General features: G+C 39.7%; 1 protein-coding gene across 3 annotated transcripts in view; it reads right to left on the bottom strand.

The window, feature by feature from the left end:
• LOC126281864 (tRNA modification GTPase GTPBP3, mitochondrial) overlaps positions 1-15,343 on the bottom strand; it is a 120,926-nt gene that overhangs the window by 27,045 nt on the left and 78,538 nt on the right. For all 3 annotated transcript variants that reach the window (XM_049981133.1, XM_049981131.1, XM_049981134.1), the window contains exon 6: positions 6,743-6,989. In XM_049981133.1, coding sequence (XP_049837090.1) covers positions 6,743-6,989 — 247 coding nt within the window. The remainder of the gene's footprint in view (positions 1-6,742; positions 6,990-15,343) is intronic.

Raw genomic sequence — 15,343 nt, 5'->3', positions numbered from 1 at the left:
CTAGCACTCCTGAAAGAAAGGATATTGCGGAGACATGGCTTAGCCACAGCCTGGGGGATGTTTCCAGAATGAGATTTTCACTCTGCAGCGGAGTGTGCGCTGATACGAAACTTCCTGGCAGATTAAAACTGTGTGCCCGACCGAGACTCGAACTCGGGACCTTTGCCTTTCGCGGGCAAGTGCTCTACTATCTGAGCTACCGAAGCACGACTCACGCCCGGTACTCACAGCTTCACTTCTGCCAGTATCCGTCTCCTACCTTCCAAACTTTACAGAAGCTCTCCTGCGAACCTTGCAGAACTAGCACTCCTGAAAGAAAGGATATTGCGGAGACATGGCTTAGCCACAGCCTGGGGGATGTTTCCAGAATGAGATTTTCACTCTGCAGCAGAGTGTGCGCTGATATGAAACTTCCTGGCAGATTAAAACTGTGTGCCCGACCGAGACTCGAACTCGGGACCTTTGCCTTTCACGGGCAAGTGCTCTACCATCTGAGCTATCGAAGCACGACTCATGCCCGGTACTCACAGCTTTACTTCTGCCAGTATCCGTCTCCTACCTTCCAAACTTCTGTAAAGAAATTGTGACTGAGATTGTACAAACTGTGGCAAATTATTGTTGCTGTTCAATTAACTCATATAAGCATTAAGTGAATTGGAACATTTCAGGGAAAGATCTGCAATTTTATTATTGAGTTTTTATTTGTTTATGTTGAACAACATCCCACAAAAAGCACTAATTACTTGCTGCAAGCACAAAAGGGAGAGGGGGGAGGGGGGGAGGGGGGGAGGGGGGGAGGGGGGAGGGGGGAGGGGGGAGGGGGGGAGGGGGGAGGGGAGGAGGGGGGAGGGGGGAGGGTGGAGGGGGAGGGGGAGGGGGGAGGGGGAGGGGGTGAGGGGGGGAGACAAAGATTTGTTGATATCAACAACATTTTTCAATCTGAAATCATATGTCAAATATTACAATCTACAAAGGAACAAAAAGAAATCAAAGATATCAATGAGGAAATGACAGTTCTACACAAAGTATTCTCCAACACACACCATTAGGTGGATGGGGTAATATAGATGTAGATGTAAATCCAGATAAATTTCCAAACAAAGTTTAAATATTTTTTCCCCCAAATGAGACATATGGACAAGTATTACAAGTAATGCCCTAATCTGCCAGGACACATACATGGAACAAATTTTCTCATAGGTCAAAATATTCTTTCTAAACAATGCTCCATAATCTTTAAGATACTGAAGAAAGTCATTATGATACCATCAAAAAGTTGTTGTATTGCTATTACTCTTTCCTGAAAACTAATTTCAATCATGATGTTATCTTCTGGTTGGCATACAGCAATTACGTATTTAGGAAGTTTCTTAGGGCCAATTTCAAATACGTTGTTAATGCGTCAGGTGAAGAATAAAACAATGTTTAACCTGTGAAGTTTTTATGCCGTAAAGAAAGGCAGGCCTGGAGAAGCCGCCGAGACTGAATGGGGGCAGCTGCCCAAGAGAGCAGGTGAGGAGGGCATTTGATCGGTTTGGAAGGTGCCAGCAGAAGAGAGCGAATGGTGTGTCCGCTCCCGGCAGCTGGCCGCAGTTCTGCCCCCACTTGACCACCTCCAAGCCTCCCTATTGGTTGGTCAGGTCATAATACGCGCAGTTTGGTAGCGTTACCTCGTCAGCAACATGTGAGTTTAGCTGCTGATGGTTCATCATGTGAGTTTCAGGGTGGTTCTATCCGGTTCTGGGCAACGTGACAGATGCTGCAGCTTACCGCCAGGCAGAAGGCACTGACGAATATAAAGTGAAAAAATAAAAACCAAATTTTTATATTAATAAATCCATTCAGTAATGGCCCCCTACTGTACAATGTAATATAGGTGTCCATTACAGTGAGTATAATGGCCTTGCTACCATGTGACTAGGCAAAAAGGATTAGAAAATAGTTTATAGAGGTCCACAATGTCTGTAGATGCCAAATGAATATTATATGTGAGACACACCCTGAATGAGGTCAGACTTCCTTTGTACTGACTACAGTTGCAAATAGTTCAGTTGGTAGGAAGTAACTGACCTGACTTGGATGATGTCCTAAACATAATATATGGCTAGCATCTGCACTGCAGTTACATTACAGTTATACAAACTATTATTCATGAAGTTTGTTGGAGAAAATAGTAACCTTAAGAGATTGTAAATAGCCTAAAGTAGGAAGTGAAGAAGAAGAAGAAGAAGAAGAAGAAGAAGATGATGATGATGAAAGAAACAGTTTTTGACATTCTCACGATGGTACTTTTCAAAGACAGAAGAATTGGAGTGTTCAAAAGATTAGTGGAGAAAATAGGCCTCAATGCTCCATGAAAGAAAAGTTAAAGAATGTTATGAAAATAAAATACTGGTATCTGTTCAAATCCTTGAAATAAAATAACTTTCACCATTGCCTTAATGTACGAAGAGATCTGTGCATTCAAACACATTTCTAGATCACCTGTTATCATCCTTAAAACCCATCCGTCATAAACTGTATCAATATTGGCTGGTTCAAATGGCTCTGAGCACTATGCGACTAACTTCTCAGGTCATCAGTTGCCTAGAACTTAGAACTAATTAAACCTAAGGACATCACACACATCCATGCCAGAGGCAAGACTGTATCGATATTCTGTAGATATTTAATCTCACAGTTCTTACTGTATTTACAAACAATGCAGGAAAATATAGATTTCTACTTTCCATTAAGATAACAGACAGGCACAATCAAACGTCACTTCCCACCTGGAGTTTCCAAGGTTTGATTTCACTATACTTTTATTTATTTTATAGTCACACTGTCCAATCAAAATCAAATTGTGAATATTTTACACTGTCAGTTGTATGCGATCTAGAGTGTTGATAATTTTCTGCCTGACAACTAATTGTGCTATTACCAACAACATTTTTCCCGACATTATTTTCTGTTGCTGGTGATTCCCATTGTCTCATGCGCACAACACAAGAACCATAAATGTCATGTTACTTTTAATCAACAACAAATGCAGAACCCATTTTGAAAAACTATGTCTGAATGGGTTACACCAAGTTTGAATTTAAACAGTAAGCACATTATAAATACCTCATTTGTATAACGAATACAAAAGGCATGTATTTCTTTTCCAGTGTCTTTTATAGTCCAGTGCAGTGGTAAACAGATAACAAGTGACTTTGTGTCAGGTACAGTCAGTGCTTCAGTTCATGCTAAATCTGTGTTGTGGAATTTGGACTGCAGCTTTCACTGTTTCACTTAAGACCATATTTTCTTCACCACAGACATGTTGAAAATATTTAATCAATAGTAAGCTACTGGACACAAAGTATTGCACACTATATGCAGTGACATTACCAGAATGTGAATAGTTATTAGTTTCTTATAAAATGCATTTTAACCATCAGCTGTTTATTTGTTCCATTAATCATCTACTGGTTTCAGTTATTAACCACTGGGTACAAAACATTAGTTAAAAGCATCCCTTATTCCTTTGATGCTGAATAATATCAAAACTACCTAGTGAAATTACACAAACACCTCACACAATTTATCTTAAAATAGTAAAGTCCTTGTTGTTGTGGTCTTCAGTCCTGAGACTGGTTTGATGCAGCTCTCCATGCTACTCTATCCTGTGCAAGATTCATCATCTCCCAGTACCTACTGCAGCCTGCATCCTTCTGAATCTGTTTGGTGTATTCATCTCTTGGTCTCCCTCTATGATTTTTACCCTCCACAGTGCCCTCCAATACTAAATTGGTGATCCCATGACACCTCAGAACATGTCCTACTAACCGATCCCTTCTTCTAGTCAAGCTGTGCCACAAACTTCTCTTCTCCCCAATACTATTCAACACCTCCTTATTAGTTACGTGATCTACCCATCTAATCTTCAGCATTCTTCTGTAGCACCACATTTCGAAAGCTTCTATTCTCTTCTTGTCTAAACTATTTATCGTCCATGTTTCACTTCCATATATGGCTACACTCCATACAAATCATATCTCCCATTTCATCTTCATCTACACCCTCTTCCATTTCCATAATATTCTCCTCAAGAACATCGCCCCTGTATAGACCCTCTATATACTCCTTCCACCTTTCTGCTTTCCCTTCTTGGCTTAGAACTGGGTTTCCAATTGAACTCTTGATATTCATACAAGTGGTTCTCTTTTCTCCAAAGGCCTCTTTAATTTTCCTGTAGGCAGTATCTACCTTACTCCTAGTGAGAGAAGCCTCTACATCCTTACATTTATCCTCTAGCCATCCCTGCTTCGCCATTTTGCACTTCCTGTCGATCTCAATTTTGCCTGCTTCATTTACTGCATTTTTATATTTCCTCCTTTCATCAATTAAATTCAATATTTCTTCTGTTACCCAAGGATTTCTACTAGCCCTCATCTTTTTACCTACTTGATCCTCTGCTGCTTTCACTACTTCCTCCCTCAAAGGTACCCATTCTTCTTCTACTGTATTTCTTTCCCCCATTCCTGCCATTTGTTCCCTTATACTCTCCCTGAAACTCTGTACAACCTCTGGTTTAGTCAGTTTATCCAGGTCCTTTGAATTCCCACCTTTTCGCAGTTTCTTCAGTTTTAATCTACAGATCATAACCAATAGATTGGAGTCAGAGTCCACATCTGCCCCTGGAAATGTCTTACAATTTAAAACCTGGTTCCTAAATCTCTGTTTTACCCTTATATAATCTATCTGAAATCTGTCAGTATCTCCAGGCTACTTCCATGTATACAACCTTCTTTTATGATTCTCGAACCAAGTGTTAGCTATGATTAAGTTGTGCTCCGTGAAAAATTCTACGAGGCGGCTTCCTCTTTCATTTCTTAGCCCAAATCCATATTCACCTACTACGTTTCCTGCTCTCCCTTTTCCTACTACCGAATTCCAGTCACCCATGACTATTAAATTTTTGTCTCCCTTCACTACCTGAATAATTTCTTTTATCTCATCATACATTTCTTCAATTTCTTCGTCATCTGCAGAGCTAGTTCTCATATAAACTTGTACTTCTGTAGTAGGCGTGGGCTTCGTGTCTATCTTGGCCACAATAATGCGTTCACTATGCTGTTTGTAGTAGCTTACCCACATTCCTATTTTTTATTCATTATTAAACCTACTCCTGCATTACCCCTATCTGACTTTGTATTTATAACCCTGTATTCAGCCACCAAACTTCACTAATTCCCACTATATCTAACTTTAACCTATCCATTTCCCTTTTTAAATTTTCTAACTTACCTGCCTGATTAAGGGATCTGACATTCCACGTTCCGATTGGTAGAATGCCAGTTTTCTTTCTCCTGATAATGATGTCCTCTTGAGTAGTCCCCGCCCAGAGATCCGACTGGCAGACTATTTCACCTCCGGAATATTTTACCCAAGAGGACGCCATCATCATTAACCATACAGTAAAGCTGCATGCCCTCGGGAAAAATTACGGCTGTAGTTTCCCCTTTTGCTTTCAACCATTCGCAGTACCAGCACAGGAAGGCCGTTTTGGTTAGTGTTGCAAGGCCAGATCAATCAATCATCCAGACTGTTGCCCCTGCAACTACTGAAAAGGCTGCTGCCCCTCTTCAGGAACTACAAGTTTGTCTGGTCTCTCAACAGATACCCCTCTGTTGTGGTTGCACCTAAGGTTCGGCCATTTGTATCGCTGAGGCACGCAAGCCTCCCCATCAACCGCAAGGTCCATGGTTCATGGGGGGGAGGGGAATAAAGTCCTATCTCATGTCAAAGAGGCATATGACTGACATTGAGCCCATTTCGTCCATTAGCATTTTGCACACTCCAATTCAAGCAAAAAATTCTTCTCTCTTTGAAAAGTACCATTATTAGAACAAAAAAAGCTGTGATGTCTGTCTATTTGACATGGCATACGACTGTCAGTATTTTACAATAAATTATGTCAGGTTTTTGTAAAATTTCACTGGATAATTTCCATATTATTCAACTTCATCCAAATGTGGGATGCTTTTAACTAATCTGTTGTACCCTACATCCTGGATGATGGTTAATAACCAAAACCGGTAGATGACTAATGGAACAAATAAACAGCTGATGGCGAAAATGCATTTTATAAAATACTTAATGGCTGAACCTCATATTATGGAAACATAACTAGTTTCTGTTTGAGTGACAATGAGCAAATTGGTTCAATGTCAACAGCAAATATATAAAATGACTTGCAGAAAAAATATTTAGGTTATGAATTAACAATGAATTACAGGGCAGCAACCTCTTATTTTAAGGACAAAATGCGAAGATGTATTTACATTCCCAAGCTAATAAATTCTTGCACTGAAAGGGGACAAGAGAAGGAGTATGAAGCTTGGCTGTACTCATTTTTTAATTTTTAAAAATTTATTTATTTTTTTATTTTTCACACCTTACAGTCAGGAAGTCCTTTTTAAAAAACCACTTAAACCATGCCTTGTTTAGCAACTGAGAATTACCATTACCAAAATTAAGTCAATGATCCTTATAAAAATGCTGAAGCACACAAGCACACGCACACACGTGCACCCATACACACACATATGCCCACACGTCCTCCCCTTCCCCCCCCCCCCCCCCCCCCCCCCACACACACCACCACCACCACCACCGCCACCACCACAACTCCTACTACCACCACCATCAACAGAAGCAGCAGCAGCATGTATTACTTATCGAGTGTAATATATACTATGTACAGGAAACAAACCTAATATCTTGTATTTTAGAATTATTCATTATTGAAGGAGTGTCAACAACCAGCAGCAGAAAATCAGCACTAGCAGCTTTGTTTTGTGCTCGAGATACACCTTCTTTTTCAATTTCATCCGCTACTTCTTGTCTCAGACCAGCTGTGTCTGCTAGGATCATTGGGTATCCACCAATGTCAATTGTCAATTCTAGCACATCACGTGTTGTTCCTGCCACAGGAGATACTATGGCAGCTTGACGTCTACCTGTATGCAAGGAAAAATCACACTGCCAATATAAAATGACTTCTACCAGAGTATTTTTACATCTACATTTATAAACTGCAAATCACAGAGAAGTGCATGGCAGAGGGTACTTCGCAATGCATCACTTATTAGGACATCTTCCTGTTCCATTTGTATACGGAGTGCAGTTTAAGGTTGCAATAGTAAGATTACAATGTCTTTGGAGCTCTTTGGATTATGAAACTTCTTGGTACATTAAAACTGTATGCCAGACAGAGATTCGAACTCGGGACCTTTTCCTTTCGTGGGCAAGTGCTCTATCGAATGAGCTATCCAAGCACGATTCACCCCTCCTAACAGCCCCAATTTTCATATCAGCACACACTCCACTGAAAAGCGAAAATTTCATTCTGGACACATCCTCCAGGCTGCGGCTAAGCCATGTCTCTGCAACATCCTTTCTTCCAGGAGTGCTGGTCCTACAAGTTTTGCGGGAGAGCTTCTGTGAAGTTTGGAAGGTATGAGAAGAGGTACTGGCGGAATTGGAACAGTGATGATGGGTTGTGAGTTGTGCTTTGGTAGCTCATTCGATAGAGCACTTGCCCGTGAAAGGCAAATGTCCCGAGTTTGAGTCTCCGTCCAGCACACAGTTTTAATCTGCCATGAAGTTTCCTATCAGCGCACACTCCACTGCACAGTGAAAATTTCATTCTTTTGGTTATATTTAGCAGAGATGGAGGTAGAATGGTGAGTGGACTAACATGCGATGATTTGAAGTTAGAAAAGTAACCCCTGTGCTAAGTAAATGAAAGGATAAAATAGTTTTGTTTATTAATCATTTGCCATCAGAAATAAGATTTATGACTAATAAAAAGTTTTGATTTCACTGTCATTTTCTAAAAGTTTTATGGTTGTGACCTTTAACGTACTAATGAGTAATACAGTACATGGCGGTTCAGTTTATTCTCCCCTATGCCGATATCTTATAATTGGCGACAAGTAATGAGGATAATCTTCACTGAAGAAGAATGCATAGGAGAAAAAAGTGAAACCAAAATATTAAAATGAAAGTGGTGGTTACGACACTGATGCTTTTGATTATGATAATGATGATCTATGGCTGAGGGTGCACTGTTGAATGACTTGTAGGAACCAGCGTAATGAACCATGCAGCTGGACTAAGGTGTTCAGTGAACTTGCTAAACGAAAAGAGAGAATAGATTTACATTACATGTTGAACAACTGCAGCAACCACTATAACGCTATGGAGCAGTTTTCAACATTGCAGGGCATGCTACACTAGGCAGCCATAGCAACTGAAGATAATAGTAATGAAATGCTAGAAGAAGCAATGTCGTAGTTTTGCCTACAATTGCTGCAGTACAATGTTTGGGACTAACAGCTGTATATTTGAGTATGAAATAACATGTGAAGATTCTGGTCAAACTGAGTGTCAACTGTTAGATTTGTATTATTGCATATTATCCTTATGGGCAAAAATGCAATGTATTTACCAAGATAAAAGGGCCAGGATTACAACAAATTGGAGGAAGGGAACGAATCTAAGAATTCAGGCTTTTACGACCGTAATAAAATCAGAGAGAGGGGAGATCAACGATAGGAAGACATGACTAGTAGTGATGTGGAATTACAAAATCAAATTACTGCATTAATTATTTCAATAATGAGAGGAAAGAAAGAAAACTAGGCATGATAACTAAGAGAGAAGGAAGTGCAGGAGACATAATGGACAAAAGAGAAGGAAAAATGGGAGATACAATGAGTAAAAGACAAAGAACAACTTAAAAGAAATTCTACTGTCAGTATTTCATAAGCCAGAAGTGCATGTAGCTGAATTTGAGGGGTTAGGAACAAACAACTGATAAAAGAATTTACAAATTGGCAACTTGGGAGCAGAGCTAGAAAACCAAGCTGAAACAGTCGCAGCAATGGAGCAGGAAATCCAAGTGAGTGCGGATTTATCTTTAAAAGAACCATGAGAAGATATAATGTGAATATACAAGAAGTGTGTAGTGATGTCACCAAAATGAAGAAGACAGTAGTGGAAACATGCAAGATATGAGATGGACTCCATAACCAAATGGAAACGGCAAGGAATGAAATTGCCAAGAACAATAACAAGACAGAAGAAGCTACACAATGGAACAATGCTTCTACAGTGTCATGACTCTCGCTTAAGGGGCACTGACGAATTTGATATGAAAGACTCTATCAACACTGTCTCACTTTTGGCAAACTTCAAAGGAGGCTTGCTAATTGGTTGGACAGAAGAGGAAAAGGTCAGTTTTGAATCAAGGAAGTTACTGGTAGACAAACGGCACAAATTCATAGGAACTACAGTATAAAGCAACACAGATTTTGAGGTGGTGTTCCTGAAAGAATATGGACAGATTGAAATGAAGTTGAAATTAATATGTGGATCAAAATGGCAGGGAGAGATTATAGGCATCACACACATTACACACACACCTCACACAATTTATCTTAAAATAGTAAAGTCCTATCTCATGTCAAAGAGACAGATGTCTGACATTGAGCCCATTTCCTCCATTAGCATTTTGCACACTCCAATTCAAGCAAAACATTCTTCTCTCTTTGAAAAGAGAGAATGCGTCTATCATTCGTGATAACAAGATCTTGTTATCACAGCTGATAGACAGTGACAACTCAAAGCACTGAACTTTGCAATGAAGAAGATGACAAAAAAAGAAACTTTGCAGGTGACAAACTGTAAAGAAAAACAAACACTATAAAAACGTAATACAACAGGAAAGTCACACCATGTGGTAAGAAGCCATAACAATAAAAAAAAAAAAAAAAAACACTGATGATGATGCAACTGCAGTGGAACATGTCTGGGACAAAAACAAAATAGTGTTTTGCTAAAGGTGGGGCCCACTCACAGGATATATGGCATATATCTTCAGGTGTTCGTAAGTTAAGTTTGGTGTTTTCAGTATATCTGTAACACTCTCCCATGAATTAAACAAAGGTGCCACTATTTATGCTGTCCTAGTTTGTATACAGTATTGAAATACAACACAAGGAAGCAGTTATAACAGGCTTTATATCTCAGCACACCTTATAGATCCACATTAGCTCCATTATATTGTTGTAATTAATGAAAACTGCAAAGTCAGAACATTTTATATGCACCTACAAGAAAGAGAAAAGATCAAGCGATTTTCACACACTATATCAAGCAACACCCCCCATGAACCATGGACCTTGCCATTGGTGGGGAGGCTTGCGTGCCTCAGCGATACAGATAACCATACCATAGGTGCAACCACAACAGAGGGGTATCTGTTGAGAGGCCAGATAATTGTGTGGTTCCTGAGGAGGGGCAACAGCCTTTTCAGCAGTTGCAGGGGCAACAGTCTGGATGATTGACTGATCTGGCCTTGCTGTGCTGGTACTGCGAACGGCTGAAAGTAAGGGGAAACTACAGCCATAATTTTTCCCGAGGGCATGCAGCTCTATTGTATGGTTAAATGATGATGGCGTCATCTTGGATAAAATATTCTGGAGGTAAAATTGTCCCCCATTCGGATCTCCGAGCGGGCACTACTCAGGAGGATGCTGTTATCAGGAGAAAGAAAACTGGCATTCTATGTATCGGAGCGTGGAATGTCAAATCCCTTAATTGGGCAGGTAGGTGAGAAAATTTAAAAAGGGAAATGGATAGGTTAAAGTTAGATATAGTGGGAATTAGTGAAGTTCAGTGGCAGGAGGAACAAGACTTTTGGTCAGGTGAATACAGGGTTACAAATACAAAATCAAATAGTGGTAACGCAGGAATAGGAAAATAGGAATGCAGGTAAGCTACTACAAACAGCATAGTGAACACGTTATTCTGCCCAAGATAGATACGAAGCCCACGCCTACCACAATAGTACAAGTTCATATGCCAACTAGCTCAGCAGATGACAAAGAGATTGATGAAATGTATGATGAGATAAAATAAACTATTCAGATAATGAAGGGAGACAAAAATTTAATAGCCATGGGTGACTGGAACTCGATAATAGGAAAAGGAAGGGCAGGAAATATAGTAGGTGAATAAGGAATGGGAGTAAGGAAAGAAAGAGGAAGCCGCCTGGTAGAATTTTGCACAGAGCATAACTTAATCATAGCTAACACTTGGTTCAAGAATCATAAAAGAAGGATGTATACATGGAAGAAACCTGGAGATACTAGAAGATATCAGAAAGATTATACAGGGTGATCAAAAAGTCAGAATAAATTTGAAAACTGAATAAATCATGGAATAATGTAGATAGAGAGGTACAAATTGACACACATGCTTGGAATGACATGGGGTTTTATTAGAACCAAAAAAATAAAAAAGTTCAATAAATGTCCGACAGATGGCACTTCATCTGATCAGAATAGCAACAATTAGCATAACAAAGTAAGGCAAAGCAAATATGATGTTCTTTACAGGAAATGCTCAGTATGTCCACCATCATTCCTCAACAATAGCTGAAGTTGACGAATAATGTTGTGATCAGCACTGTAAAGCATGTCCAGAGTTATGGTGAGGCATTGGCGTCAGATGTCGTCTTTCAGCATTCCTAGAGATGTCGGTCGATCATGATGCACTTGCGACTTCAGGTAACCCCAAAGCCAATAATCACACGGACTGAGCTCTGGGGACCTGGGAGGCCAAGCATCACGAAAGTGGCGGCAGAGCACACGATCATCACCAAACGACGCAAGAAAGAGATCTTTCACGCGCCACAGCATTTTTTTTTTTTTTTTACTAATAAAACTCCATGTCATTCCAAGCATGTGTGTCAGTTTTTACCTCTCTATGTACATTATTCCGTGGTTCATTAAGAAGGGGTAAGATAGATACTGCCTACAGGAAAATTTAAGAGACCTTTGGAGAAAAGAGAACCACTTGTATGACTATCAAGAGCTCAGATGGAAACCCAGTTCTAAGCAAAGAGGGGAAAGCAGAAAGGTGGAAGGAGTATATAGAGGGTCTATACAAGGGTGATGTTCTTGAGGACAATATTATAGAAATGGAAGAGAATGTAGATGAAGATGAAATAGAAGATACGATACTGCGTGAAGAGTTTGGCAGAGCACTGAAAGACCTAAGTCGAAACAAGGACCCAGGAGTACACAACATTCCATTAGAACTACTGACAGCCTTGGGAGAGCCAGGCCTAACAAAACTCTACCATATAGTGAGCAAGACGTATGAGACAGGCGAAATACTCTCAGATTTCAAGAGGAATATAATAATTCCAATCCCAAAGAAAGCAGGTGTTGACAGATGTGAAAATTAACCAACTGTCAGTTTAATAAGCCACGGCTGCAAAATACTAACACAAATTCTTTACAGATGAATAGAAAAACTGGTAGAAGCTGACCTCGGGGAAGATCAGTTTGGATTCTGTAGAAATGTTGGAACATGTGAGGCAATACTGACCCTATGACTTATCGTAGAAAATAGATTAAGGAAAGGCAAACCTATGTTTCATGCATTTGTAGACTTAGAGAAAGCTTTTGACAATATTGACTGGAATACTCTTTTTCAAATTCTGAAGGTGGTAGGGGTAAAACACAAGGAGCGAAAGGCTATTTACAATTTATAGAGAAACCAGATGGCAGTTATAAGAGTCGAGGGGCATGAAAGGGAAGCAGTGGTTGGGACGGGAGTGAGACAGGTTTGTAGCATATCACCGATGTTATTCAATCTGTATATTGAGCAAGCAGTAAAGGAAACAAAAGAAAAATTCAGAGTAGGAATTAAAATCCATGGAGATAAATAAAAACTTTCAGGTTTGCCGATGACATTGCAATTCTGTCAGAGACAGCAAAGGACCTGGAAGAACAGCTGAAAGGAATGGAAATTGTCTTTAAAGGAGGATATAAGATGAACATCAAGGATAATGGAATGTAGTCGAATTAAGACGGGTGATGCTGCGGGAATTAGATTAAGAAATGAGACGCTTAAAGTAGTAAATGAGTTTTGCTATTTGGGGAGCAAAATAACTGATAATGGTCGAGGTAGAGAGGATATAAAATGTAGACTGGCAATGGCAAGGAAAGCATTTCTGAAGAAGAGAGTATAGATTTGAGTGTCAGGTAGTTGTTTGTGAAAGTATTTGTGTGAAGTGTAGCCATGTATGGAAGTGAAACGTGGTCGATAAATAGTTTAGACAAGAAGAGAATAGAAGCTTTCGAAATGTGGTGCTACAGAGGAATGCTGAATCTTAGATGGGTAGATCACATAACTAATGAGGAGGTATTGAATAGAATTGGAGAGAAGAGAAATTTATGTCACAACTTGACTAGAAGGAGGGATTGGTTGGTAGGATATATTCTGAGGCATCAAGGGATCACCAATTTAGTATTGGAGGGCAGTGTGGAGGGTAAAAATCATAGAGGGGGACCAAAAGATGAATACAATAAACAGATTCAGAAGGATGTAGGTTGCAGTAGGTACTGGGAGATGAAGAAACTTGCACAGGATAGAGTAGCATAGAAAGCTGCATCAAACCAGTCTCTGAACTGAAGACGACGACAACAACAGCAACAACAAGCAACAAACAATATTCACTGACGACAATCACATCTATGTTTTGAGGTCACTTGGCCTTTCTCCATGGCCGAGTGACTAGTGGCACAAATGACTTTTTATAACTGCAGAGTTACTTAAATGGAATTATGATGTGGCTTGTAGCAAGGGGGAGGAAAGATGTAACAAACTAGTACAACAGGTAAATTTTACAACTGTAAGTAGCAGGTAACAGACAGAAATAAAAACAAACAGACCTGAAGGATGGAATGAAAAATGGATGTACAAGTTTGGTTTTTCATACATTTTCATACCCATCAGATAAAATGAAAAGCTTCCTGACATGACATATGCACATAAATCTGTCTGTTAAATCACTTCATGCAAATGCTGAGATGGCTCCTTTGAAAGGGCACAGTCAATTTCCTCCTTGAACTTTCCTAATCAGAGCTTGCGCTACATCTCTAAAGACCTCATTGTCGACAGGATGTTAAACACCAATCTCCTCCTCCTACCTTCTGTCTGTTAAATCATGCAAAGAAGCTTGAAATATAAAATAAATCAGCACCCAGGGCTGGTTTAAGCCCAAGGGCACAAGCTGTTGCTTGGGTCGCCAAGCTGTGAGAGGCGTCAGTGGCTCCCTAGCGCAAGATTTGTATAAATATGTATTACATATATTCATGGATGGAGAGTCATCGTCAGATGAAGTAATTTTGTGTGTGTCCCAGGGAAGTGTGTTGGGATCCTTGCTGTTCATGTTTCATATTAATGATCTTGAAAAACAATATTAATAGTAAAATTAGTCATTTTGCAGATGATGCAGTTATCTATAATGAAGTACTACCTGAAAGAAGCTGCATAAATATTCAGCCAGATTTTGATAAGATTTCAATGTGGTACAGAGATGGCAACTTGCTCTAACTGTTCAGAAATGTCAAAATTTGCACTTCACTTCACCAAGTGAAAAGTGTAGTACTCTATCATTACAGTATCAGTGAGTCACGGTTGGAATTGGCCAACTCATACAAATACCTGGATGTAACACATTGTAGAGATTTGTAAAGCAGGTGATAGACTTTGGTTTACTGGTAGGATGCTAGGAAAGCGTAATTAGTCCACAAAGGATACTGCTTACAAATCACTCGTGCGATCAGTTCTAGAATGTGGCTCAAGTGTGTGGGACCCATACCAGATAGGACTAACAGGGGATATTGAACATATACAGAGACAGGTAGCACGGATGGTCACAGGTTTGTTTAATCTGTTGGAGGATGTCACATAGATACTGAAGGAACTGAAATGGAAGACTCTTGAAGATAGATGTAAACTGTCCTGAGAAAGTCTACTGGCAAAGTTTCAAGAATCAGCTTTAAATGATTACTTTAGGAATATACTACAACCACCTACATAACACTCACACAGGGATCATGAGGATTAGAATACTGCATGCACAGGGGCATTCAAACAATCATTCTTCTCACACTCCATATGTGAATGGAACAGGAAGAAACTCTAATAACTGTTACAATGAGATGTACCCTCTGCACACACCTTATGGTGGTTTGCAGAGGACAGATGTATATGCAGATGTAGCAGCAAAAACTGACACAGGTGAAAGTGTATAAGAGAAAAAGGGGAGGAGGGTGCCACATCATACAACAGCATGGTATGGCACGAGTATAACCTCAAGTTTGTTCCATATTTTGTTCAACAATCAATAATGCATAAAAATCTTATTAAAAATTTACAGAACTACATGAAAAAAGTATATCAGAATTAATCAGTCTGCAAGCAAAAGGCAGCACAGAAGTTAATAAGT

The sequence above is a fragment of the Schistocerca gregaria genome, chromosome 7 (genome assembly GCF_023897955.1).
Source record: "Schistocerca gregaria isolate iqSchGreg1 chromosome 7, iqSchGreg1.2, whole genome shotgun sequence".
Taxonomy (NCBI): Eukaryota; Metazoa; Arthropoda; class Insecta; order Orthoptera; family Acrididae; genus Schistocerca; species Schistocerca gregaria.
The sequence above is the reverse complement of the archived record's forward strand: the minus strand, read 5'-3'. Positions and strand labels throughout refer to the sequence as shown.